A 26629-nucleotide genomic window follows, 5' to 3' on the forward strand; every position below is an offset into this window, starting at 1 on the left:
CATCAAGCAGAACTGATTAAAGGCATGTTTTAATGGGCCAATGACGAAAATCATTGCGGCCGTCGTTGGCTTACTATTCATTAGTATTATTCCATCTAGGAGTGGCTTTAAGTATAAGCAAAGTATGCGGTTGCCTAGGGCTCGTATATTAAGAAGGTCCCATTGTGGTCATAAGTAGCTTTTAAGTATAGGCAAATTATACGGTCGTCTAGGGTCCATATATTAAAAATGCTTCATCGTGGTTGCCTAGTCTTGATATGTTAAAAGATTTTTTCTTGTAGTATTTCCTCAATATGCTCAAATTAATATAGTATAATAAAAAATCATATTTTTAGGCCTCTCTTTAATTGATAATTATCTTGCAATTAAGATTTTAAAAAACCGTAATGTCAAAAACTTATAATTAATAGTATTAACTACTAATTCATTATCAGTTTTTCCTCCAAAAAAATTAAATTTTTTATCTAATTAAAAACTTTAATTATTTAACATTATAGAATTTCTTATGCTTTTCTCTATAAAGAAAATTATTATATTTATTGATTCACTTTTAAAAGAAAAAAAATTATTGATTACTTTTCTTTTTTGAATTTTCTTACTATATTATTAATTGTTATTTAATATATAAATAATTAATTAAATTTTGAATTTTTTTATATTTCTTTGAGTGTTGAAACTACTAAATATAAGGAGGCCTTATATAAATTTTTTGGCTAAAGGCCTCAATACCCTGGAGCCGGCCCTCGTTCCATCAGAAAGCCGAATGTGTAATTTTTTTTTCCCTTTTTTGGAGGGTAAAAAATAAAGAGAGTAGAAATTTCTTCGCTAATCGAGTGACATTGTTAATTACATCATCTTTTGTTAAACAATCAGTAGGTACGAGTATTCCCAGATCCATTACAATTAAATTAATAATGCTCACGAAAGAGAGGAGAAAGAGAAAGAGAAAGAGTTAGAAAAAAAAAACTTAACAAATCCTCCAACGGTTAGAAACTGTACTAACGTTCCCTCATCTCTGCCAGAGGCAATGACCGTTACACCTCTCTCTTCATTGTTCAATACAGCTACCTTAACTTGTGGGTCTACTGTTTCTTTCTCTAGAGATCCAATCTTTCTCTACCCAGCATTTGCTTCTTGACTTCTGGGTGCTTCGTTCTTTTCTCTGAAACCTTCGTCCGTCTCTCTCTCTCTCTCTCTCTGTGAAATGGAACCAGCGAAAATTGACTGGAAAAGAATAGAGTCGGTGTTTGTAGAAGACAGTGTCTATGAGAACATCAACGCACCCAAATGGGTTGATCTCTTGGCCCCTGATCAAGCTTCTGTCGATGATGTAGCCTGGTTTTGTAGGCCCGGTAACCAGTTTTTTTCTTGCAATTTTCATTTCGTGTGTTAAAATTGTTAACATGTTTCATTAAATCAATGTGATGCTTCGTTGTTAATTACAGATTGTAACCATCCCAAGACAGCTGAGGATTTCCTTAAAACCCCACCAAGTTCCAAGGTTTTAATCTCAAATTCTATACGCCCTTCTTTCCTTCTTTCTTTCTTTCTCTAGTTTCACATAAATCTTGCTGAGCAAACTCTTGGACTAAATGATTTTTCTCATTTTATCTTTGGTGTAGTTTCTAAGATCGCTGGAAAGGCTTCCATTTGGAGATAGGAACCTAAGGTACCAATATGAGACTTTTCTTCTTTTATTTTATCTGTCCAAGTAAATTCAAGATTAAATTGCACATGTAAAAGATTCTCATGCTTTACTAGTTTATTTGCTTGCTTTTTGCGTTTAGAGATGCAAGATTGAAGAGAAGAGGACAGAGTCAATCTTCATTTTCATCTAATGAAAAACTCAAATTCAGTGACAATAGTGAAAATCAGAATCCAAATTCAGTAACACCACAGAATCAAGTTGAGCCCATGAAAATGTCCATTAAATCAACCAGCGAAAAGAATAAACTGATGGATGACACTTCACAAAATAATGAGTTGTTGCCAAGACTAAAGAGCACACTTTCAGCTAGGAATTTGTTTGTGGGGAAGGATATACTGAATCATATTTCTGACTTTTGCAATGAGTTAAAGAAATTGGCTACAAGAGCAAGGGAGAGAGAGAACACGGAGATGTTCAATGAGAAGAACAGACAAGTGGGTGAGAAGAAAGAGGTGGTGAATGAGAGACCTTGTGAGGTTATAGGTGCAGTGGGTGAGAAAGAAAAGGAGAGGAAGCCACTGCTTGAGATGGATAAAGAGAATTCTGGAGGTGCAGTGGGTGAGAAAGAAAAGGAGAGGAAGCCATTGCTTGAGATGGATAAAGAGAATTCTGGAGGTGTAGACAATGGGGAAAGTGGTAACAAGGACAGGAAGAGAAGGAATAAGTAAGTTCAATTTCATTCCATCTTTATGTTTAATTGTTATGTTACATGAATATCATGTTTGTGTATAGGTGGTGCTGCTAGTATTTCGAGTTGATTTTATTTCCATAAATCAATGGAGTCTTTTGCGCAGCTCAACACTTTTTGTCACATTCTTCAGTTGTTGAAAATGTTTTCTGCATAATGAACAGAAAGACTTTTCATGATCACATTCCAAGTAAATCAATACGCATGTTTATTTGCCGCATGCTTGCGTCTGCTATAATACTAGTGACTAAATATTTGTTCACTACATTGTGCAGAAGATTTGATGAGGTGGAGAACATCCCAGTCTCTCTGAATTTAGAGAATGTAAAGAAGAAAGGAGATGAGCGCCTGTTGCAAATCCGAACTAATCCTCCCTCTCCTCAATGCTTTTCTGTCACTCGTTCAGCCACCAAAACCACCTCTTCAAAGAGTTCCACTTATAGGTCTATGGTATGCAAGCTAAACGCTTCATTCTATTTCACATGGGAAGGCTAGAAGTTTAGGAATTTCAAAATGCATCAAAGATTGAATTCTCAAAGTCAAGATTTTTAAATAATGTATTAAACATCTTAAGCTTTGGTGAGGATATAAGGAAACTAATTCCATGTTTCTGTACTTTGTTTGTTTGATTGATTGATTGATTGATCGATCGCTTACTGTGTTATACTGAGTGATGATTTGGTGATCAGGAGAGGAAAATCCTTCAAGAGGTATTCGAGCAGAAAACACCTACCAATAAAGGAACAAGTGTTTCAAATTCAGTTGTCGAAGGAAGAGAAGCAAGAGCTTTGAATGTATTTTGGTTCTTGAAGCCTTGCACATTATCTGGCTAAAATGGCTGAACACTGCCAGAAATACAGTTCATTCATTCTTTGATTTTAACCCTGAAAGATCTCTATTCTTTTCATTTTATTCCATCCGTTAATTTGTTACCATGTAGTCCTTGGTCCTCACTGATTCATTCGTTACTTATAATTGTAACTAAGTATTCAATAATTATACTGAAATTCATTTTCAGTGAATAAAAAATTATTGTTTGTACCCTTTTACCATCACTTTTGTCCTGGATGAAGTTGAGTCATTAAGCAAGCAGCTTATGCCGGTTGAGTCATTTTTTAGCCATATTTACCCATTGCAAAATAGATCAAAAGGTTCATCGCATAATATAAATGAAGTTAAAAACACATCCTATATTCGTTTATACTTATTAGAAGACATTAAAAAAAGAAAAGATTACCATCAAATCCTTCAAGATAATGAGAAATTTTAGTAGCGCGTCCAAATCAATGCATGTGAACTTGCAAAACATTATCTTCGACTTTCGCTTGTGCTGAATTTAGTAAGTAATTGAATAGAACTTTCTCAAATGGGCTTCATTACTAGTTTCCTTTTTTCATGAGATTTAGACATAATTTAATACAATATGCCAAATGGACCATAAGAATAAACAGATGAGGGCTGAAGGATTGAAAAATAGCAATATCTATCAACATGTATTCATCTTCTCTGTAATTCCCATGAAAGCTAGAGAATGCAGAGATAGGAAACTGATGATTATAAACATATAATTAAGTATAAAAGAAATCTTTCAAACCTCACTCAATCACCTCCGATGAATATCTATTTGCCCTCCATCCGCTGTTTCTAGTAGGACGATGACCGAAGAGTGATAAGTTTAAACCTTCATTTAAGTACAATATAAGGGCCTTCTCGGAAAAAAAAATTATAAGTGGATTTAATAAGTATTTTAGGACGATTGCCATCTTTTAGTAGTATGTATAAGATGAAAAAGAAAACTTAATTAACTGTGATGATATAATTTATAACTTAAAGATGAAAAAAAATTGAAGGATAATCTGTGATGTCGAAATGTAAGAATATCATCCATCATTACTCTCATAGTATGTTTATTTATTAAAATAAAAGGAGAATAAGAATGAAATATATGGGACTCATATATTTTTTGGATTAAAGAATAAAAATTTAATTTTCACAGGGATAGAGAGTTAATTTCTCATTACTTGAACTCACTATTTTACCTCACTTAAATTTTATAACTCCACTTTTGTCCTCAATTAAAGTATTATTATATTGTTGTTATTGTTATTATCCTTGTTCTTCTGATTGTTAATAATAATAATAATACTTATTTTCAATCTGATTCTAATTCTAACTGTTTAAATAATCAACTTATTTTAATTCTTATTCTCCACTTTTATTCTCTAACTTATTCTGATTACTATTTATTTCAACACATTTATCATTCTAATTTATTATAATTTCTGTCCATTTGATCTGATTCAAACCCATTCAGCTTTTCAACTCATTATGATTCGTAAACTTTTTGGATTCTCAACTAGTAAGGCAGAATTAATAGAATAAAAAGTTGGGTGAATGAACTGATGATAAACTTCAACTCTAGGTGGCTAGGTGCCTAACGCCGTATTTAATTTGCAAGAGCAATAACAAAGAAATTCACTTTTATTCGAGATAAAGCCAGCCACATCTAGAGGTGTCCCCTTTTCTCTCTCTTTTCTTTTTCTAATATTAGCAGCAACACAGAGACAAGTTCTGAACCTGAACCCTAACTGAGGAACCCTTATCCAAACCCACCACCCAAGCTCTGTAAACAACCAAACCTGGACGTGCTTATCATGTACCTGCAGATGGCAAATGATAATAGCTGATTGAACTTGGGGAAAAAAACATCATAATTATTAATCTCCAAAGTCTAATCAAACAAAAGGCCATAGTTTTATTCTTGCTTCCATACATGGATCACCAACCAAAATAAACCACCCAGTTCACTACTACATAAAGATCAAAAGAAAAGAATATGAATGAACATTCGTTGCTCAAACATTATTAATACTCCCGCAATTACAACAAAGACAAAGCTGCAACAGCAACAAAATTAACACTCAAGAGATTAAGACAAGCCTAACACGTGTATTAAGTAAAACATTTAGATCTTGTTGACCCAATAATCAATCTAATCTAAACGCAGGTTGCAGAGGATGCAATCCAAGACCCTAGACCAAACAAAGCGTGCTCGTGGATAGAGCCTGTTGGTGTAAATTCTTGACTCCCTCAAGAAATCTTCCATGGTCTCTACAAAGAGATTGAGGCTTCTGAGTGGAGGAATGTACAGAGTCAAAGGAACTGCTGAGAAAGCCACTGTGAAAAACAGCTGCAGCATTATCAATAAATTAATAAGCCCACACAACCAGTACAGAGAGATTTCGGAGCTCTTGTTTTTTTTCAAGTTTTTGAAAAAGAAATGATTTGGGAAATTTCACTTTGGCCTTCTGAGCATAAACATTTGGATTTGTATATAAATATTTTAATTTAAAAGAAAAAAAAAAAAGAGAGAGAGAAGCTTCAAAGAAGAGGAAAAGAGTTCTGGAAATTTAGAGAAAGATGAAAAGTTGAAGAAAGTTCATTGCTAGGTGCGCGCATGACCGGTGATTGCGTTGTGGGGGGCTGGTAATTACCTGCCGATGATCTGAGTCAACTCCTATTTATATATATATATATATTAAATGTATTTGCTTCTTATGATAAGAATAACAAGGATTAAGTGTCGCTTATTGATTGTACTGACATTACGATTCATAATTTAATGAGGGGAAAAAAAAAAAAACTAAAGGATAACTCTTTGTTTGGAAAATTTTAAAAATTATATAAAATTAATATCCCAATTTATAATATAGTTTTTATTGCTATAACAGTTATCAGCTCTCTTTTTAGATGATCATGATAATAATATCCTTCCAACAGGACAAAACTATCTTGCCCATGTCAATGTGGTGGATAGACGCTGTCACCATGCTTAAGTATTTAAAGCCATTTTGGAATTTTTCCCATTGTTGTATCACTGCAAATTGTAAAGGATGTAAACTTTCATGTGAGTGCCACTATAAATGGATAGATCCTGATATTGACATGCTAATTATATGTTTATAAAATTGAATATGATTTTTTTTCTGAGTAAATTTTATTAATGTGGTAATAGTTAATAAATTAAAAAATAAAAATAATTAAATTATAATCATACACTAGCATTAAAATATAAATAATACAAGATTTGTAAAAAAAAAAAAAAGAGCTAAGAGAATCCTAATCCTTATAAAATTAAGATAAAATTTAATATTTTAATAGAAGATTAATTGGTGTGTCATTTATTTATTAATATTATTAAATTATTTGTTATGAATGAGATGATATAAAACATTAATTATTATTGAATGCACGACAATTGTAGAGTGGCAGTGGTCAATACAATAAATAGGAAATTGTCTACCAGTTTATAAAGATATTATTTCTTATATTTGTCTTGTGCAGATTAAAAAAAAAAAAGAAAGAAAAAAGGAACACGAAAGTAGGACCATTTCTTTTTTTTGGAATCTAAAAATTGTGGTAATGGAGAATCCCATGTGGCAATTTCTGAGAGTAAGAAATTGACGGCCTCTTCATGAGCCACGAAGGCCGTTGTACAAAGGGATCTACATAATAAAACATTGTCAAATCATATCTTATTCTGAAAAAACATAAACTATCAGGGGTCTAAGTGATAAGAGACCGATGACTGCCTATTCTGTGAACGTGTCAGAATCCATTTACCCTTGCACGAACGACTCCAATACACGCTGCAGTACTGAAGCAGCTCTCTCGAATTCACTATCCTCTGCTTCAAAGCCTTCCCCCATATTCACTTCCCGTAAAAAAGAAATACCTGAACTGGGCAGATTAGGGTTTTTAAATTTAGGACATGGCAACGGTAAGTCGTATCAGATCGAGCCTCTCTGTATTCAACAAGATTCTCAGATCCAATTCTCAGCTATCCCCTCTTCATCCACAGGTAACTATCGCAACACACAAAACGTTTCCTTCGTTTTTGCCGTTTTGCGAATTTGATCCGTCGATTAATACCTTAGGTCAAATCTATTATTTCACAGTTTTATGAGGAATGATTTCATTTGACTGAGCTAAATATTCTCGTAGATGAATAAATATATTTTCTTAGCGACCAAAAATCACTTTCTAATTCGTGGCCTGTTGTTTTTCTTACAGTTATCGAAAGGTTTTTCCACTTCGTCGTTGCAGAAGGAGCAGAAAGTTAAGGTAAATGACAAGCTTATTTTGTTCTATTTATCCCAAAAGAAATGGGATTTCAATAAGACTCTAGTTAACACAATGCATGATGATGATTACATTGTTGTTGTGAATTAGTTTGTCTGTGAACATAGAAATTTGCAAGAGGCTTAAGTATGTCTTTGCATGTGTTTTTATCATTGAGGGTTTTATGACTTGGGAATTTGTTTAAACCATGATTTGGTTGTCCTTCGTTTCATTTTAGGTGCCCCTGGCTTTGTTTGGAGGTTCAGGAAATTATGCTTCTGCTCTGTACATTGCGGCAGTGAAAACTAACGCACTGGAGAAGGTTGAGTCTGAGATTCTTGACCTTGTTGAGGCTTCAAAGAAGGCTGATACATATTTTCAGTTCACAAAGGACTTGTCTGTGCCTGCAGAGACGAGAGTTAATGCCATTAACGAAATCTGTACTCAGGCTAAATTTTCAGATGTTACGAAGCACTTCTTGGGTATGTAGTAGTAACTGATATTTGCTGCATAAAATTGGGAATTGTTCTTTACTGAATTTTAATCTTATTTTTCTTCTTATTCTTCCTGAATGTGAATATATATTGAAATGATACGTGAATAGTAATTTTTTTTTTTTTCAAGTATAGTCTGTTTCTTCTTGCATTATAGCAGACAAGACTGTGGACTTCCTTCTATTTTCCTTTTTCTTGTTTGGCTACTTTTCATGTGTAAAGTTTTGAATCTCTTTGGTAAATTCATTAGATAGCTCTGGTTCAAACTTCCTATTTCTCTCTTTAGGGGCATCTGTTCTTATATCTCTCTCTCTCTCTCTCTACTTAGGGCAAGACATAATTTCTCCATTTCTTGTGATCATTTACTTTTGAGTCCTTGACTCTATATGTACTTGATTTTTCTGAAATTGATGGCTTTCTGAGTTCGGGTCCAGTCAACTCTTCGTTCCATCAGTTGACTGACAGTTGATCGGAATCATGTTAAGAAGATTATTCAATGGTTACCATTATTTGTACAAGTTCTATAAGTAGTAGGTACTTGCTATTAGTTTCACCCAGCATCTTGGTTTCATTTGGCAGCTTTTTGACATAAACGAGGCTATAAAAGTATGATATTAACACCAAAATGAGAATTAAGGGCTGTAGAAATGTTTAGTATTGATTAGCGCTTTATTCAGACAAATTTTGGATTTTGTTTTGGTGGTTTGCATAAAATTCAAGTTGATAGTACTTTCTTTTTTTTATATTGTGAGTTTTTTCTTTTTTTTAATATGTAGGCTGTAAATTGTGAGGCATTTAGATCACAGCCTTAGGAGTTTCTGTTTATCTGCATTGGTTGCTTGATATCATTACGATTGCATAGCAGTTATGTTATTGTTACTTTGGTCCTAATTGTTTTTGTAATTCTTTTATTCATCACTGTTGGATCTTATCTGGGTTATTACACAAGGCTATACTAATTTTGCTTCTACCCTTTTCCTTGAAATTTGTATGTTTGAAAAGTTGTTAACCACTAGTACGCTTATAATTTCCTACCAGTTGTTTTGGCTGAGAATGGGAGGCTTAGAAACTTAGACACCATCGCTAAGAGGTTTGTGGAGTTAACCATGGCACACAAGGGCGAAGTAAAAGTTACTGTTACATCCGTTATTGTAAGTTTCCTCCAATTGTAAATTTCTATCGGAAAGAGCTTGTTACACTGTCTTTAAGATACTTATAAAACTAGTCTTTTGAGCGTAACATTTCTCTAACCAATTTTCTCAAAATTTCTTGATTAATCTTAAAGTGGTTTAAGCACTGTGTTGTTGCACCTCTAGAATTTATAGACCTTTGAAATGCGTTCTCATGTGCATTCAGTTGATGTGTATGAATGTTATTGTGATATGGACGTGTCTGAAGCTTTCTATTCCTCTATAGAAAATTTGGATTGGTTTACGCAAGTAACTCTTTCTTGGGCTTGGTTTGTTTAAGGAAATAACTCTTTTCATGGGCATGGTTTATGGAATTTGAGAATCTACCTGATGATTGACTGCATCATTACTCGTAAATTTCCCTTTCCCCCTTAATTAACTGTGGTATTTTTGTACTAGCCACTTCCCCCAGAAGAAGAGAAAGAGTTGAAAGAGACACTGCAAGAGACACTTGGCCAAGGGAAGAAAGTCAAGGTTGAACAGAAGGTACTCAATATCACCCTTTATGATTTTAACGTCAATGCAAAACTAAAGATTATGAGGGAAGAAGCAAATCTAAATCTATTCTGTTTGTGCCACAGGTTGATCCTAGCATTCTTGGTGGGCTCGTAGTAGAGTTTGGGCAAAAGGTGTTTGACATGTCCATTAAGTCTAGGGCGCGGCAGATGGAGAGGTTCCTACGTGAGCCCATTCATTTTGGCACCCTCTAAAAAGGCTGCCACAGCCCCAGGGCCCAAATTTTCAAGATGATTATGCAACAACTGGAACGCTCCAAGAAGTAAAAGAACCATTCATGCTTTTGTTTGGTGCTGTTTGCTTGTGCTCCGCCATTTCTGAATGAATTGAATCATTGGCAAAATAAAATTCACATCTTGATCACTTTGCTTTCATGGCAAATGGTTCTGATGGACGGCAACATTTTTTGTTTGGGTTTCGGTTCGGACCATTATCTTTTAAGGGTATAATTTGTGTGTTCAAATAATTACTCGGTCCTGCACATGATACGGTTCTTAAGGACAAAAGCTCTTTTGATGAACATAGTGTTGCTAAGACAGTGTTCGCATTTTATTAATATATGCTCTTGATCCTCTCTTAAGGCAAGATGATTGGCTTTGGCTTATAATCTTGAGAGAGATTCTGCAGGCTGCAGCACAGCCCCTTGAAGGCCAATAAGGTATGGATGGTATTTAAAACCTTGCCCGATATCGGCCGTAAAAAATTAAGAAGAAAACATTGTTCCTAGGACTTGTAAATGATACGATGATAGCTTTGCAGCATGATGCTGTGTTAAAAATAATAACGATAATAAGAAAATATAAGAAATTATCAATATTTCAAATCAATATTGTTGGAGAAATTTTAAAATATATAAGAGATATTATATTTAATTAATACACGTATGTTATGTATAATTTAATTAAATATAATTACTAATTATATTATAATTTTTTTTTAATATATATATATATATATATATATATATATATATATTATATAATATAATACTTTCTGATGTACTCTTGAAATTTCTTTGAAGTGGAAATGCGCCCGTCTGCCCGCACACACGTTATATATAAAAAATTGAAAACAACAGGAGCATTATGGAGTGGAAACTGGAAAGGGGTTTCATTACAATTTCTCAGTAAAAGGATAAAGCTTCCAAGAAATGTCCTGTCAGGCCAAAAAATAGAAAAAAGTGTGTGTATATTATTAACCTGAAAATCCGATAGTGATGTGACTTGCTTTATAATGAAAGCAAAGTTACCAACTGTCTCGTACGTTCATAGTTCATACTTATCAGACTGTTTTTACCTGATTTCTTTTTTAAACAATAATAATAATAATAAAGAATTTCGTCGAATTTGTTTGCTTATGATACAGGCATGGCGGCATCTGAGGAATTGCTTAAAGCAGTCCATGATTGAACAAATTAATAGAAACACTTAGCTCAGTAGCAGATTTTTTTTCCCCGGCCCCGTTTTTCTTTTTTCGGTTCAATTGCAATAGCTCTTATCCTGAAAAAAAAGAAAAAAAACCATGAAAGATGATGCCGTGGCTAGTCTTATATAGCCATGGTAATAGTAGAGAATTCATGAGTGTGCGAACTTTTCATATAATTATTTGATGAAGCCCCTCAGGCTTACAGCTTACTATTTTGGGTTCTGATGGCCTAGTATTTTAACAATATTGTCCTGATAATATAGATAGGGTTTATATATAGATTGAAATGAGCAATATTGTAGAATCTAGTACAAAGTATAACTAACAACCATCTGGTCTTAGTTGTTATTTCTTGTCTTTATAACAAAGTAGCTATGTTGCTTTGTTGAGCCACACAAGCATATATGAAAGAGCTACATTTCTAGGACAGCTGTTGAGATAAAGATAAAAGAGAAAGAGAATGCTTTTCGAAGCATTTGAGTAGCTTGTGAGTTTATTTTCCACTCATCCTTTTTCCCAGAAAATCGCGGCAGTCCCCATCGGCTAATAGGGTCCCAGTAACTTATGAATTATCTATATCAAAATTTTGTTTGCCCCCTTTTGTTTTTGATGATCGTTTCACTTGACTGAGACCCTATTTGTAAAAACTGAATTTTGATTGGACAATGACTTGGAATATCTTTTGATTTTATCATGATACGTGAATTCTTCTCTGGGAACTTGTCCCATTGCCATGTACAGAGAAAATTAGGTAAAGAAAAGGAATCGCACGGGAAGATTACTATGACAACTCATTTAGACAATGAAATTTTGTGGGGGTAGGGGGGTGTTGTTGTATCTTGATGCCCACCATTCTAGCTGTAACATGGACACTTTTGGAAATTATATTTTTATTAATTCCCAAGTAAATAAATTCTGGGGCACCATAATTTTTTATTGATATCAACGTAAATATGCTTTTGCAGAAAGTTAATAGAAACCTTAGGAATTTTGATCTCTTCTTCTGCTTGGTCTGATTTAATATATATTTGGATTTTGTGTAGCCAAATTTAATTAAAGATTGAATCTGACCGACAGCACAAAATCGATACCGAATATTTTTAATCGTTGCAAACGCTTATCAGATTTTGAAAAGTTGTTGGTATAATGAACAATATTAATTAGGGCAATTATCTACTCACCACTTATTTTTTCATACTTTTTTAAAAATATATAATTTTTAATTTTTTTTGCTGAACTCCACTTAAAGTTATATTATTTTGCACCAGTCCATTTTCGTCTTCAAACTGTTAAGAGAACTAATAGAATATTGTATAAATGATTTTTTTTACCCCCAAATATAAAAGGACAATTATCCACCGACCACATTTTTTTTTACATTTTTTTAAAAAATACACAATTTTTTAATTTTTTTTCACTGAACTTCACTTGAAGTTATATTATTTTGCACCTGTCCACTTCTGTTTTCAAACAATGTCCTTGTGAAATGACAATTTTACCTTCTGATGTCAGCAAAGTTCTAACAGTGTTATAACAAGAATGGACTGGTGAAAAAAATATTAACTTCAGGAGGAGCGCTCCAAAAAAAAATGTGTCCTTTTGAAAAAGTTAAAAAAAGCAGGTGGTTGGTAGATAATTACCCTATTAATTATTGAATGAAGTGATCCGAATTTGTTCCTGTTCCATCGTTTGTTATGTGAGCAAACAGGGCATCGAAAGAAACTTGCCGTCTATGAACGTTGTCTGACAAATCTTCATTAGAGAATGCAACTTAATTGATATATCCTTATTATTTTCATAAATTTCTTGAGTGTTCCTCTAGTTAATTTGCATGGAGTCCTTCCGTTTTCTAACAACAAAATGAAGTGTCCTTTAAGTTTAATACAATTTTAAGAAGTAACTGATATTAATTTAATACAAACTACTTGCTTATTCATCCAAATTTGTTACTGTTAACAGAATCATGACTTGAGGAAAAAGATAAATGCTTGAATATTTGACCAAAACGGCCCGTGAATTGCTTGAGAAATACATGCCATAGAAGTTGCTTAATCCTCAGAGCTATTCATTATATATTAAACGTGTGACATTTTGGGTAATTGAGAAAGTGTACCGACAGTACTTTTTAAACTTTTGTACTCTCACATTCTCAAACCACACGTGTTTTACAAGGCTAACCCTAGAGAACAGAGAGAGAGAGAGAGAGAGATTATTATGTGAAGTGGAAGCAAAATTGTTATGTCCCATAGACATATGATGATTACCTTGTGAGTGAAGAAATCAAAATGAATCGATAAAGACTACATAGAGTCAAAGACAAGAAGACCAACCATCCCTCTCTTTCCTTTTCTCAATAATATTATTCATAAAAGAGAGGTCCCCCTCCGATCCGTTTTCCACTCTACCCATCGTACCAACAAACACAATTCCTCTCTCTCTCTCTCTCTCTCTCTCTGATTAATTATTTGTATATATATGTAAACTCTCATACTCATTATTCATATTTCTAAGCAAACCCCACAACCATCACCATCATCATCACCATTACCGCCCCATCAAGCCTCCTCATTCTCTCTCTCTCTCTCTCACACACACACACACACACAAACAAACTACACATATCATTCGCTCTTATATAACCCCAATAGCACAAAACTTCCAAAGTATCTTATCAATGAGGAAGCCAGATCTAATGGGGAAAGAGAGACTAGTTAATGGTAGCAACATCAATGCTAAAGCTAATAAGCTTAGAAAGGGCTTATGGTCACCAGAAGAAGATGATAAACTCATCAAGTACATGTTAACAAATGGACAAGGATGTTGGAGCGACATTGCTAGGAATGCTGGCCTCCAGAGATGTGGCAAGAGTTGTCGTCTTCGTTGGATCAATTACTTGAGACCTGATCTCAAACGCGGCGCGTTTTCACCACAAGAAGAGGAGCTCATCATTCATTTGCATTCCATTCTTGGCAACAGGTAATTATTAAACAAACCAAAAGCAGTATACATTGAGCTTTAGCAATTGCCAGCATGAATTAGTTTGTGACTGCTATAATTTTTTTTTTTTTTGAATAAACTGAATCAATCTTTTGCTCATTATAATAATATATTTCTCTTGTTCTAGAGAATTTGTTTAATTATTTTTTATGTGAGTGAGATTATTAGTTGTGATTGCATACCTTAAAAATATAGTTAAAATTTAAAAACTAAGTAAATAATAGAATAAATATCGAGAGAACTGCTTGAAAGTGAATTGTCTTCTTTCTTTTGCTTAGAGAAGCATAATCGCCTAATCACAAGAGGCTACATATTTTCATGCTAGGAAGCACCTTGCATTTAACTATCCTTATTAAGCTAACTTGTTATAACCATTGCTCATTAATTTGCTGATCATTCTTATCCCGGATTTTGATCCCATATTATTGGTTTTTTACATTTTTTATTCTCAAATTAATGAAATGTGATCCATCTTTGCATTTTATTTAGTCTCTACCTTTTCATACTTTTATCAAGCAATTTCCTTAATTATTTAATGGGAGATGTAAAACGAAAAGTGTGCATCCCAGGCAAAATTCTCTGAAACAGCTCAGGAGATACCCAGGTCCATTAATTATGATATTATTACAATGTATATATGCTTGCTTGCTCTATCTTTTTTTAACTCTCCCCCTACAACCCCACCTTTCTCTTTCTGCAAATTTGAGTTTTTGCCCCTTTTTGGTCTGAAAAATAAAATTTCGAACTTTGAATCTTCATCCACACAGACAATGAAACATGTAAAGCATCCATACGTGTACAATCCTCCCTTTGTTCAACAATGTGCCTACATGCAAAGCATGCATTAATAATACAATTGATCAAGGCAAGCTTTCTCTAGTTTTAGACCTCAAGTATCCATGCAAAGCCTGCTTTAATAAAAGTACAATAAAACTCTTCGCTTATAGTTAATATACATTGTCTGCAATTTTTTAATTACCTTCATTTGTTTCAAACAATTTAGGTGGTCTCAAATTGCGGCCCGTCTTCCAGGAAGAACTGACAATGAAATAAAGAATTTTTGGAATTCCACATTGAAGAAAATATTAAAAACCAACCCCAATGCACCTACACCTTCACCAAACAATAGTGATTCATTAGAGCCAAGAGGTGTGACAGCAGGGATCATGCCCATGCCTAATGATCATGACATCATGACCATGTGCATGGACTCGTCTTCCTCGTCATCGACATCCATACAAACCATGGTCACATCCAATAATAGCCAGTTAATTGATCCTTTCTCGATGCTTGATACCCGCTATGACATGACAAGTGCGTCATGTTTATTCAATAATATGCCTACATGCATAGCTCAAGTTGATCATACGGGGGATGGATTATTCTACGAGGATTACGGGATTTTAGAGCCTAGTAAAATGGGATTAGAAGGTGACCTTTCTCTTCCTCCACTAGAGAGTAGAAGTATTGAAGAAAACAATTCTAATGCCGACAAAAACAACCACAACTACAATGTTGATTTGAAAGGCAATAACAACAACCACTACACTAATAATTCTTGCTTCAATAATACAATTGATCAAGGAATTAAAGTAGGGGACATGTTGGGGTTGGAAAATAATTGGCAAGGAGAAAACTTAAGAGTTGGAGAATGGGATCTTGAGGGCTTCATGGATAACATTTCCTCCTTTCCTTTTCTTGATTTCCAAGTTGAATAATTGGCCACCCTTTTAGTTTGGACCCAATAAAGCCTAGGAAATTTTGGGCGAAAATTCTTTTAAAAAGAAAACACCAAATTCGAACTTCTTTCATCTTTATATGTGTCCTCTTTGTTCTCTCAAAATCTCCTCTTTTTGTTCATTCAAACAGCAAAAAATTTCTGCAATCAATAAATGCTGCAAGGCGCCGTGAATACCCAGCTAGCATAATTTCTTGTATGTAAATTTCAGTTTCAATTTGAGGCACTCCGGTCATTATTTCAGGAGCAGTGGGATCGTTGTTGAAACATATAGTCATAGTTCCTGAGAAGAGGGAAATGTGAGTAGTGGTGTAGAATTTGTAGAGTTGAATAATAAAGCTTAGTTGATCATGAGTCGTAGTTTCGTGTACATGTCGGAAATAAGTTGTAAGTGGGAGATGAGGAGGATTATACTTGTAACGCATGCACTTTGCACTGTAACCAGATGATCATAAGAAAGAAGTAAATTGAAATTCCTGGCCCTCTCTCTGTCTCTTGGCTTACTATTACATTATTCAAAACTCATTGAAAAAAAATTTACTTATCTTGACTCTTCTTAGGAGAAGTATAATTGCTGAGTGCATAATTAATAGGCAACTCGTGAGTTTCATGCAAAAAGAATGCGCAAGGAAAAATGGTAGCCTCTCAAAAGTCAAATTTGTAAAAATGGAAAAGAAATGACGGACGACGCCTGAGAGATTCGAACTCTCGCGGGGAAACCCCATGTACTTAGCAGGCACACGCCTTAACCACTCGGCCAAAGCGTCGTTGTTAACCACGGTTGCTGTTTTTAATATTTCTTTTAAATTTACAAGAGACTCCGGAAACGCAGCCCGATTTCGTTCATTGGAATAGTTTGAAGGTGGACTGATCCATTGCATCTGCAAAAACTATATAAAATAGGATACTACTGGCACCCATCCAAATTTCCTATAAGACGCCACCTTTTAGGCTTTTACATTTATAAATCTATCTCTATTTAAATTTACATGAAAGATCAATTATAATTGAGTTAAATACTGTTTGGTGTTGAGGTGTTGTGAATGAAAAAAAATTTATAGTAATAAAATAAAAATTGATAGTGTATGGTAAATGTCTTTTAAATAATAATTTTAATAAAAAAATATTATAAATTTTTTACACATAAGCGTGAGATTAAATCAACTCAACTTTCAAATCACACGTTAAAAAAGCTATAACTATCCAATTACACTATCAAATAAGGCCTTAATATCATTTTGGTGCTATCTTTAAAAGTCCTGCAAGTTATTACCTCTTCATAAATTTCTATAATTTAATAGCTCCCCTAAAATATCCATAGGAATTAATCTTAAAGAAACTATATAAAAAATAAAAAATAAAACCTAACTACAAGCCCGTTCACGGTCAATTTTCGTCTAGTAAATTTGAAAACACAAAGAATCTTGTGAGGCTTTTGTTGATCTTGATGGTCAAATCTTTAAAGTGATCGCTTTCAGGTGAAAGGTAATTAATGTGTTGATGTGAAAGTATATAGCATAATCGTTTTGAAATGATTGAGTTAAATCCTGTTTGGTGCTGAGATATGTGAATAGTAAAAGAAAATAATTATGAAATTAAAGTTAGTAATGTGCGGTCTTTCAAATTATATTATACAACTCTCCAATTACACTATCAATATGACCTTCACATCATTTTGTTACTATCTATATATGCCCCACAACCATTGCCACTTCATAAATTTTTGTAATTTCACAGCTCACCTAAAAATCCACAGGAATTAATCTCAAAGAGAACCATAAAAAAATAAAATAAAATCTAAACTACATCCGGATGGTCAATTGTTAGTCCGGTAAATTGAAAAACAGAAACAACCTTTTGAGGTTTTTGCTGATCTTGATGGTCAAATGTTTAGAGCGATTGCTTTCAAGTGAAAAGGTAATTATGTGTTGATGGGCAAGTTAAGTATATGGCATATTCATTTTGAAAGGATTGAGTTAAGCTCTGTTTGGTGTTAAAAGGGGCTGTAAATGAGAAAAAAAGAAGTTATAAATATAAAATAAAAATTGATAGTGTATGATAAATATAATTTTTAAATAATAATTTTCATAAAAATTACAAAGATATTATATGTTTTCACGTATAAGTATAAAACTAAATTAACTCAATTTCTAAACTATAAAGTGAGAAAGCTGTAATTATCCAATAGCGCTACCAAATAGGGCTTTCTAATATTATTTTGTTACTATACTTATAAGCCCCACAAATCATTACCTCTTTATAAATTTTATAATTTAAAAGCTCACCTGAATATCCAAAAGAAAATAATCTCAAAGAAAATCATATAAAAGAAATATTAACTACATCCCGTTGATGGTCAATTTTAATTTAGAAAATTAAAAAACAGAAAGAGCCTTACGAGGCTTTTATTAATCTAGACAATCAAATTAAGTGATCGCTTTCAAGCGAAAGGTAATTAGTGAGTTGACGGGCAATACTATGGGATATCCATTTGTAAAAGAATTTATACCAATTCCTAAATGAGATCTAGGTTTTGCGAAGAAATGGATACTGTATTTTTGTGATGATGATAGTAGTGAGAGGTGGAAATTATATCATTATGTCGGTCTTGATATAAAAGCAAAAGCTGGTCCGATCTATTAGCAGATTATATTTCTTTATTCTTTTCCATCATGAGTATATATGGATTCTTCACTTGTATTTCAATCCATCTTCTCTTCAAAAGTAAGCAATATATCTAATAAATTCGCTACCCCTATAGTTCAATACTAATCTCTCAAATCTTAAATTCAATTAAAGAAAAATAAAATCCCACTTAGTAATCATGTGATTGAATTTTAACCAATCAATTATTTACTTTGGGATCTATCTTGTAAAGACTTTTTTTTTTTTTTTTTTTTGGGTCTTTTCATAGAAATCCTCCGGGTACCCACAGTTAATTGGAATCCATTTATACGCATATATCTTACACATAAAAAGATGCTACTCATTTATACGAGTGAATTTGATTTGGAAATTATGTGTGAGAGATATAAATGCATTATCTAAGAGCAATAATGCCTGTTGGGACAAACCACTGTATTGTCATAAACCTTTCTCATTGAAAAAACACCTTTTCTCCTTCTTTTTGGCTAAAGATAAAATTAATAAAAACAATGCACGTAAAAGAGGGAATTAATTAATGCAAATGTGCTTGCTTTGCTATCATTCCTACGATGTAAAAGATAAAAGAGAATTCGGTGTAAAGCAAATGCTAGGCATAGGGACTTAGGGTTACCTAAGAAGAGAATCTCTCCCGCAATTGTCGGTCCAGAATTTCATTTGTCTCCCACGGCTCCCAAGAAACAATGTTTTTAGCTTGGAATTACCAGTAACAGTTTATTTTTTTTGCGCTTTGAATGGATAACAAAAAAGGTAAATAAAAAGATAAATTTCTTTCCCTTTTTTTATGAGGAGACCGATAACATATATTTTTTCAAAAAGTGAATTTTGCAAATGTTCAATAAGGCTGAGATAAAGTTTCTCATGGTAAAAACAAAATTTACACTATTTGAGCCAATAAATTTTTTCATGATATTTATCCTTATTTACCATTCAAACTCGTTTTCTTGAACACAATAGAATTAATTTTATGCATGGAATATTTAATGAAGTCACGTCTTTTTATCCGTTGTATTTACATTTGGCTATGGCCTGTGCGTCATGTTATTATGAAGCCGGATGGCCAATTAATAATCAAGTTTCCGCCGCAACAAAAGCAATCGACGGTTTCTTTCTATTTTTATTTTTATTTTTTTCAGTTTAAAAACTTCTGAAGACCCCAATATCAGAAGTAAGAAATCAGAATCAGAATCATCATCACTTAATTTACTCTCTGAGTCATGATGTCGAGTCATGAGATCACTGAAAGATCAATGGGTGAGTGTGGAGAGGAAGAAACGCAAATGTTCCATGTTCACAATCACGCATACCCAGCTTGTGCTTACTATGTTCAGAGCCCCTCAACAATATCGCATGCAAACACATTTAATATTATTAATAATGATTATGATTCGGCGGCTTTCCACTCCCGGACTCGCTCCGAATTAACAGCCTCAGCCACCACCAAAAACAACCTCCAAGCGATCTCAAGACTCACTACTCTCTCTCGTGGCTCCTCTTCTCGAGGATCCAACAGCTCTTTCTCCCATGACGTCAAGAAGGTCATTACAACTAGTGCAGACGACGATGAGGAGCTCCATGCACATGCAGCTGAGGCTGAGGCTCCCCAGAACCGTCTGATAATTGTTTACAATGATGATGATGATGATGATGATGATGACGATGGGTGGTACCATCACTATGGGAATGATGGTGGGTGGTACCATCACTATGGGAATTGGAGTAGCGCTAAAAAGGGTCTTTGGTGGAGGTATTTTTCTTTCAAGAGGTCTAATTCATGTGCTTGGATTTGTTTGCAAATAAGTTGGAGACTTTTGCTGAGTTTGGGAGTTGCATTGCTTGTTTTTTACATGGCTTCTAAGCCACCGCCTCCTTTGATTTCTATCAAGGTACTTAATTTCATCTCTCGGCTTTGAGTAGCTCTGTACTATTAATTCGTTCTTCTTTGATTTTGAGTTGATCAATTTGCTTCGCTTAATCAGTTAAATCTCTTGCTAACTGGACTAGTTTCAGTCCTTTGAGTAGTGGCTAGTGATGCTCCCTTAATTACCTAAGAAAACATCACTACTATCAAGGTACAATCCTTCCATTGCATGAAATTAGTTAGTGGGGTTGCAATGGCTTTGTTCTTTCTTTCCAGTAATCCTACGGCTTTTGTGCCTGAATGTACAACCGCAGTTGAAAAAGTCCAAAGGTTGTGTTTATATTGCTGTCCCAAGTTTGGGCTTTCAACTACAAGTGGGCCTATAATGGGCTTTCGTTTTGGTTGAGTGTCTCAACAGTCATTTACCATCTTCTTTTTCTTTTTCAAACATTTATTCCACGCTATTCCTCTTAGCACAAGCACAAATTAAAGAACTTTCCTCCCTAAAATTCATCCTTTTAGAACTTCTTTTAAGTTTTCAAAAGACTAACCAATCAAACTATTCCCGAGAGATATTATTAGTATAAGATTGATCTTAGGTTTGAGTACGGGATCTAGTATTTTAATATTTAATCACACTTTGTATATGAAACAAACAAATTATAATGCCATCCTCTAAAACTTCATTCAATTAAGTAAACCCCATTTCAGATTGCAGGAATTCGCCAATTTGGACTAGGAGAAGGAGTGGATAGCACTGGAGTGGCAACTAAAATCCTCACAAGCAATTGCTCAGTTGATCTATTAGTAGACAACAAATCCAAGCTCTTCGGCCTTCACATTAGCCCCCCAGTCATCGATATGTCCTTTGGCCGCCTCCCCATCGCATCATCACACGTAAGAGTTAACCAAGACTAATATTTTATTTCATTTAAACATCAAAATAATCACATACTTATTGATAGATAACATGTTAATTAATTTGTCCTAGGGTCCAAAATTATATGCTGCGAGTCATGATTCAAGCCTGTTTCGATTATATGTGGGAACGAGAAACAAGCCAATGTACGGAGCTGGAAGAAACATGCAAGATTTACTTGAGTTGGGAAAAGGGTTGCCTTTGATCATTCGAATGAGCTTCAGAACAAATTACAGGGTTGTTTGGGACCTCATAAAACCTGAGTTTCATCACGAAGCTGAGTGCCTATTGCTCCTCAATAGAAAGTATGACAAGAAACATCGAACTCAAGTGTACAATAGCACTTGCATTACTATTTCTTAATCTTGATTGTTTGTACGTGAGATGAAGATTGCTGATATTTTTACCGTTTAAAGATTTGACTAGTGATTTTCAAGCAGATTTATTTGGCACATTAATTTAAATTAGAAACATTTGTATTTCATTCTCTTAATAATAGTAGTAACGGAAACCTCCCCTTTTCCTCTACAATTTACCACGAGCACAATAAATAATAATCATAAATGCTTGAGTGAAAACCTCACCGTACTTACTTGAGATATATGTTCTTTTTCAATAACTACACTTTACACTAATTAAAGATTGTGTACACTAATTAAATTAAATTCAAATGCACTTTACAAAAATTAAATTCAAATTTGTTGAGGATATTATTAACAAAAAAAGAATGCACTTTAAAATCCTAAATTACAATAAATCTAAGAGTAAATATATAGTTAAGATTGGGTAAATTTCAACTTTAACATTAGATTTTGAGTATGAATTAGCCCATTGACATTTATACATTATCAAAAAATAACTTAAGGGGCAAGACTTGTCTCAAAGCGAGATTATTTATATTTAACTTGATTTATTAATCAAAGCGAGATTATCTCTCAAGTTTATCCGTGAGTTCAATCAGATACAATATAAAAATTTATAAATTTAACTCATGCTCAAAAGGTAAGACTTAATCTCAAATTAATTTATCCATATTTAAGTTTTATTATTGATGGACTGGAGATTATCTCCTAAACAAATTTATGCGAAGATCGAAATAAGATATAAATGTCAAGAAATGGAAATTGAATTAACTAATTGCAATACTAGTAAGTAGTGCAAACTATATCATTATTATGTTTTGGTGTAAAAGCAAAAGCTGCTCCAATCAATTCGGATATTATATATATATTAATCTTATGCGTCATGACTGTAGCTAAATTCTTTTGTATTTTTCCTATCAATCTTCTCTTCTAAAGGAAGTAATGTCCTACAAGTTTTGCAGGGCGATTGCTCAATTCTAATCTCTCACTCTTAAGACTAATTATTTATGCTTCACACATACATTTTCTAAAATCACCCAGAGGTAATCATGAGATTGAATTTAATCAATATTGACTTATTTTCATAGCTAAGAAAGAAAAAGATTCACAACGCCCACAATTGGATTTAAAACCCACTTAAATCTTTCTCATCAAAAAGAGATGTTACTCATTTATGTTATTACATATAGTGATGAAATTGATTTTGTAAATGCAAAGAGATATAATTACATCAATTGCTCAGAACAATAATGTCTGTGGGCACTAACTACCGTATCGTCATATAACTTCCAACTGCAAATTACTTTTTCTGGATCCTTTTTGGCTAAGATATGAACTTTTTTTTTATATATTAAAGTAAAAATAATACAAACTAAAAGAGGGATTTAATTAATTAACAGAAATGCATGCCAAAGCGTGCTTAGTTTTCCATCATTCCTAAGATGTAAAAGACAAAAGACTATTCGATGTAAAGCAAACGTAAAGGGTTAGGGCTGCCTAAGGCTAAGATGAGAATATCTCGAGCTCGCCCGAAATTCTCGGTCCATATTTTTCCTATCGATAATGTTAACCAATATTTCTAGCTTGGAATGAGAAAATGTTAAAAATTACATTTCGATGTTTGTTGAAATCACCCATTTTCCATAATGTTTCAATTATTTTCATACCAGTACTTTTATGTTCTTTGAATAGACAGCAAAAGGATAAATAAAAAGACAAATTTACCTCTTCTTATCCAGGAGAATATGTGTGTTTTTACAGGCGAATTACATGTGTTCGAGAAGATTTAGGTAATATCCTCTCCACAAAAGCAAATTCTAAACTATTTGGAGCTGAAAATCCCTCTTGTCGCATGCATCTTTCACAGTATATCCAAAACAATTTTATTTTTTTTAAAAGAAATTATATACAATGCAATCCAATTTCATTTATGTTTATGTGAGCAAGATCTGAACTAAAACAAATCTTATAATACCACCATAAGAGTTTTTATTAGAGGTTAAGCTTAACTACTAGCCCCCACATTTAGAATCAATATAAAGGGATCAATTTTAGAGCAATTCTAGGCAACCCAATATCTAAATCATAATTTAAATCCTAAATAATGTAGCATTTTTTCATTGGATAACGGTTAAATAACTTTACAAGTTATAAATGAGTAACACATATCATTGAGAATCAAATGTTAAGATCCATACCATTATTATTAATTTTATGTATAATAAAGTAATTTCATCCCTCATATGTAGTATCGACATTTGGCTATAGACTATGGCTTGTTTTATGAAAGTCACTTAAGCCAATTAATAATGAATAATTATTTTGTACAAAAAAATCATGAATAATTATTAGCTAGCAATTGACTAAAGTCCCCTCCATTTTATCTTTTTGTTCAGTTTAAAAACCTCTGAAAACCCCCCATTAAGAACTCACAAATCAACCGAATTAATCACATTGAAAGATTGCATTGTAGCGCGAAGAGCAAGAAACCAAAAAATATGTTGAACACATGCCCTGTAGTTTGTGGTTACTACGTAAAACGCCCCTCCACAAACTCCCATGCAAACACCACCATTAATGATCATGAATCGTCGGCAATCCACTCTCGCTCCCCTTCTTGCTCCGAAACAGAAGTACTCTCACGATTCACTACTCTCTCACCCTACTCCTCTTCTCGCGGATCCAACAATAGTAACTCTTTCTTGCATGATGAGCTCCCTGCGGGTGAGGCTACCCAGAACCGTCTGATCATTGTTGATCCTCATGATGATGATGGCGATGGGTGGTATCACGGGAGTATTCATAAGTGTTTGTTGATTTGTTTCCGAATAAGTTGGAAGCTTTTGCTGAGTTTGGGAGTTGCATTGCTTCTTTTTTGCATGGCTTCGAAGCCTCCACCGCCAAAGATTTCCATCAAGGTACATATTTTAGTTGAGCTTTCGTTTCCGACTTTGGGCTTTGAACTAAAAGTCGGCCTTTTATTGGGCCCATAATTACAGTGGCCTTTACTTACAGTCTCTAATGGAAATCTTTCCTTGCTTTGAAAACGTTGTTTCTCTATCTATTTGTATACATAACTAATCACAGGGAGGAGATTGTAAGAATTTTGTATGTATGGAGTAAATGACACACACACACACACACACACATAATAAATAATTAATTACATAACTAAAAATCCCATTTTCAGATGGCGGGAGTTCATCAATTTGGAATAGGAGAAGGAGTGGATGGCACTGGAGTCGCAACTAAAACGCTCACCTGCAATTGCTCTATTGATCTAATAATAGACAACAAATCTAAGCTCTTTGGCCTCCACATTCACCCTCCAATTATTGAAATGTCCTTTGGCCGCTTCCCCTTCGCATCATCCCACGTAAGTAGGAATATTTCATTAGTTTCACTTAATTAAGCTTCAAAATAACAATCAGTTTGATTAATTAATTCCATGTTATTAATTGTTGATTTGTTGTAGGGTCGAAAATTATATGCTGCGAGCCAGGGTTCTAGCTTGTTTCAATTATCCTTCGGAACAAAAAATAGGCCAATGTATGGAGCTGGAAGAAACATGCAAGATCTGCTGGCGTCGAGAAAAGGGTTGCCTCTGATAATTCGAATGAGCTTCAGATCAAATTACAGGGTTGTCGGGGACCTTATCAAATCCAACTTTCTTCACCGTTCTGAATGCTTTTTGTTCCTCCACAGAAATTATGACAAGAGACATGCGACGCAGGTGTATAATAGCACTTGCGCTGTTACTTCTTGATCTTTATTGTCGTGTCAGTGAGATGAAGAATTAATATAGAATTTCAAAATACCTACAGGACAATAACTAAGGGCCAAGATGAAGAATATACAAAGCTTGTTAAGTGTTTTGAATATTGATATTCATTTATATATGTTGCTTAAACCTTTGCTTGCATTGCATGTAATGTATTGGCAAATATTATAAGGTTGTTCCTTGATATAAATATACACACGAAAATCATTAATACTAGATAGTCTTGTCTCTCATACCCATCCGTATTTCAAAATAACAATAGGGAAGTAATAAAACACTACAAAAATTATTAGGGCATTTTGTTTCAAAATTTATAATCATGAGGTTTATATTTGAAAAATGAATCAGCATCGTCTTTCCAAAATTCAAGGTCTATTTCAAATATCATGTCACTTAATTGTGGCTGCTGGATTCGAGCCCATGTTTCTACGGCCATAACGTAGAAATTAGAATTCTAACAACTGAAATACTACAAAAAGTAGTTGATTACATATTAACTTAATAATATAATATTACTTATCAATAAGCGAAACTGAAATTAAGTCATCAATGCATGATTAAACCGGAGAGCGTGCAATATTAATGGAGACAAGCTCTCACCACCTGCAACTTCCATTACTTTCTGGCCCAGATTTGACGACAAAAGTGGAGATACGAGGATTCACACAAAGATCTTGCGCCAAACTATGTTCTATGTTTGTCATCACTCACGGTAGTCAATCAAATAATTCAAGAACTGTACGTATTCTTCGTATAATTTTAGACCCACCAAATATTCCACAACCTTAAGCGAATAATCAAACATATGGGGTCAGCACTCAGCAGTCAGCACTACGTATGCTGTTTGTTTTAGTGACATAAATGTTTCGTAAAATTGGATGTACAGCATAGCAGTGCTCAGATTAAAATTTCAAGCGTTGAGAGTGAATTGTGCTGTGTTACTGCTCAAAACACCGGGTCTCTAAGTGAGAATTTAATAAGAATATTCAAAGAACACAAAATTGGTCATACCTAATTAAACTTTGATTGAGTATTTTATACCCAGCTCCCACTAGGTTCTAATCTCCAAGTGTTTTAATTAATTCATGAGTGGGTTGTTGATCCCGGCCCCTTGAATGTGATTATTACCTTGATATTTAGTACTCCTTTTACAATGCTCCTTTTT

At 33.7% G+C, this 26629-nt stretch overlaps 6 protein-coding genes and 1 non-coding gene across 8 annotated transcripts; 5 read left to right on the forward strand and 2 right to left on the reverse strand.

Annotated features, from left to right (window-relative positions):
- The first annotated feature begins 810 nt into the window (after nucleotides 1–810).
- Nucleotides 811–3445, forward strand: LOC102619815 (uncharacterized). Of its 2 annotated transcripts, none has more exons than XM_052440281.1 (6): nucleotides 811–1352; nucleotides 1446–1501; nucleotides 1623–1669; nucleotides 1788–2372; nucleotides 2675–2846; nucleotides 3086–3445. In XM_052440281.1, the coding sequence occupies exons 1-6, from the start codon at nucleotides 1205–1207 to the stop codon at nucleotides 3227–3229; spliced, it is 1152 nt and encodes a 383-aa protein (XP_052296241.1). In that variant the 5' UTR covers nucleotides 811–1204; the 3' UTR covers nucleotides 3230–3445. The 2 variants fall into 2 exon arrangements, with proteins under 2 accessions (XP_052296241.1, XP_052296240.1); XM_052440280.1 differs by having other exon boundaries at nucleotides 826–1352; nucleotides 2672–2846.
- Nucleotides 3446–5128: 1683 nt separating this feature from the next.
- Nucleotides 5129–5947, reverse strand: LOC107177638 (hypothetical protein). Its single transcript, XM_015531708.3, has one exon. The coding sequence runs from the start codon at nucleotides 5593–5595 to the stop codon at nucleotides 5389–5391; it is 207 nt and encodes a 68-aa protein (XP_015387194.1). The 5' UTR covers nucleotides 5596–5947; the 3' UTR covers nucleotides 5129–5388.
- A 1105-nt stretch (nucleotides 5948–7052) lies between these two features.
- LOC102619525 (ATP synthase subunit O, mitochondrial) lies at nucleotides 7053–10302 on the forward strand. The gene is made up of 6 exons (XM_006482820.2): nucleotides 7053–7257; nucleotides 7470–7520; nucleotides 7756–7999; nucleotides 9050–9162; nucleotides 9601–9687; nucleotides 9783–10302. Exons 1-6 carry the CDS (start codon nucleotides 7168–7170, stop codon nucleotides 9909–9911), a joined length of 714 nt encoding a protein of 237 aa, XP_006482883.1. The 5' UTR covers nucleotides 7053–7167; the 3' UTR covers nucleotides 9912–10302.
- Nucleotides 10303–13674: 3372 nt separating this feature from the next.
- On the forward strand, nucleotides 13675–16350 carry LOC102610411 (transcription factor MYB83). The gene is made up of 2 exons (XM_006483618.4): nucleotides 13675–14118; nucleotides 15143–16350. The coding sequence occupies exons 1-2, from the start codon at nucleotides 13817–13819 to the stop codon at nucleotides 15855–15857; spliced, it is 1017 nt and encodes a 338-aa protein (XP_006483681.2). The 5' UTR covers nucleotides 13675–13816; the 3' UTR covers nucleotides 15858–16350.
- A 212-nt stretch (nucleotides 16351–16562) lies between these two features.
- TRNAS-GCU (transfer RNA serine (anticodon GCU)) lies at nucleotides 16563–16644 on the reverse strand. Its single transcript has one exon. It is a non-coding gene; the product is annotated as a tRNA-Ser (tRNA).
- Nucleotides 16645–19483: 2839 nt separating this feature from the next.
- On the forward strand, nucleotides 19484–21835 carry LOC102610090 (uncharacterized). Its single transcript, XM_006483617.4, has 3 exons — nucleotides 19484–20427; nucleotides 21114–21299; nucleotides 21394–21835. Exons 1-3 carry the CDS (start codon nucleotides 19759–19761, stop codon nucleotides 21682–21684), a joined length of 1146 nt encoding a protein of 381 aa, XP_006483680.2. The 5' UTR covers nucleotides 19484–19758; the 3' UTR covers nucleotides 21685–21835.
- Nucleotides 21836–24132: 2297 nt separating this feature from the next.
- LOC102619227 (uncharacterized) lies at nucleotides 24133–25690 on the forward strand. The gene is made up of 3 exons (XM_006482819.4): nucleotides 24133–24601; nucleotides 24874–25059; nucleotides 25159–25690. Exons 1-3 carry the CDS (start codon nucleotides 24182–24184, stop codon nucleotides 25447–25449), a joined length of 897 nt encoding a protein of 298 aa, XP_006482882.1. The 5' UTR covers nucleotides 24133–24181; the 3' UTR covers nucleotides 25450–25690.
- The last annotated feature ends 939 nt before the right edge of the window (nucleotides 25691–26629 follow it).

The sequence above is a fragment of the Citrus sinensis genome, chromosome 4, assembly GCF_022201045.2.
Source record: "Citrus sinensis cultivar Valencia sweet orange chromosome 4, DVS_A1.0, whole genome shotgun sequence".
Taxonomy (NCBI): domain Eukaryota; kingdom Viridiplantae; phylum Streptophyta; class Magnoliopsida; order Sapindales; family Rutaceae; genus Citrus; species Citrus sinensis.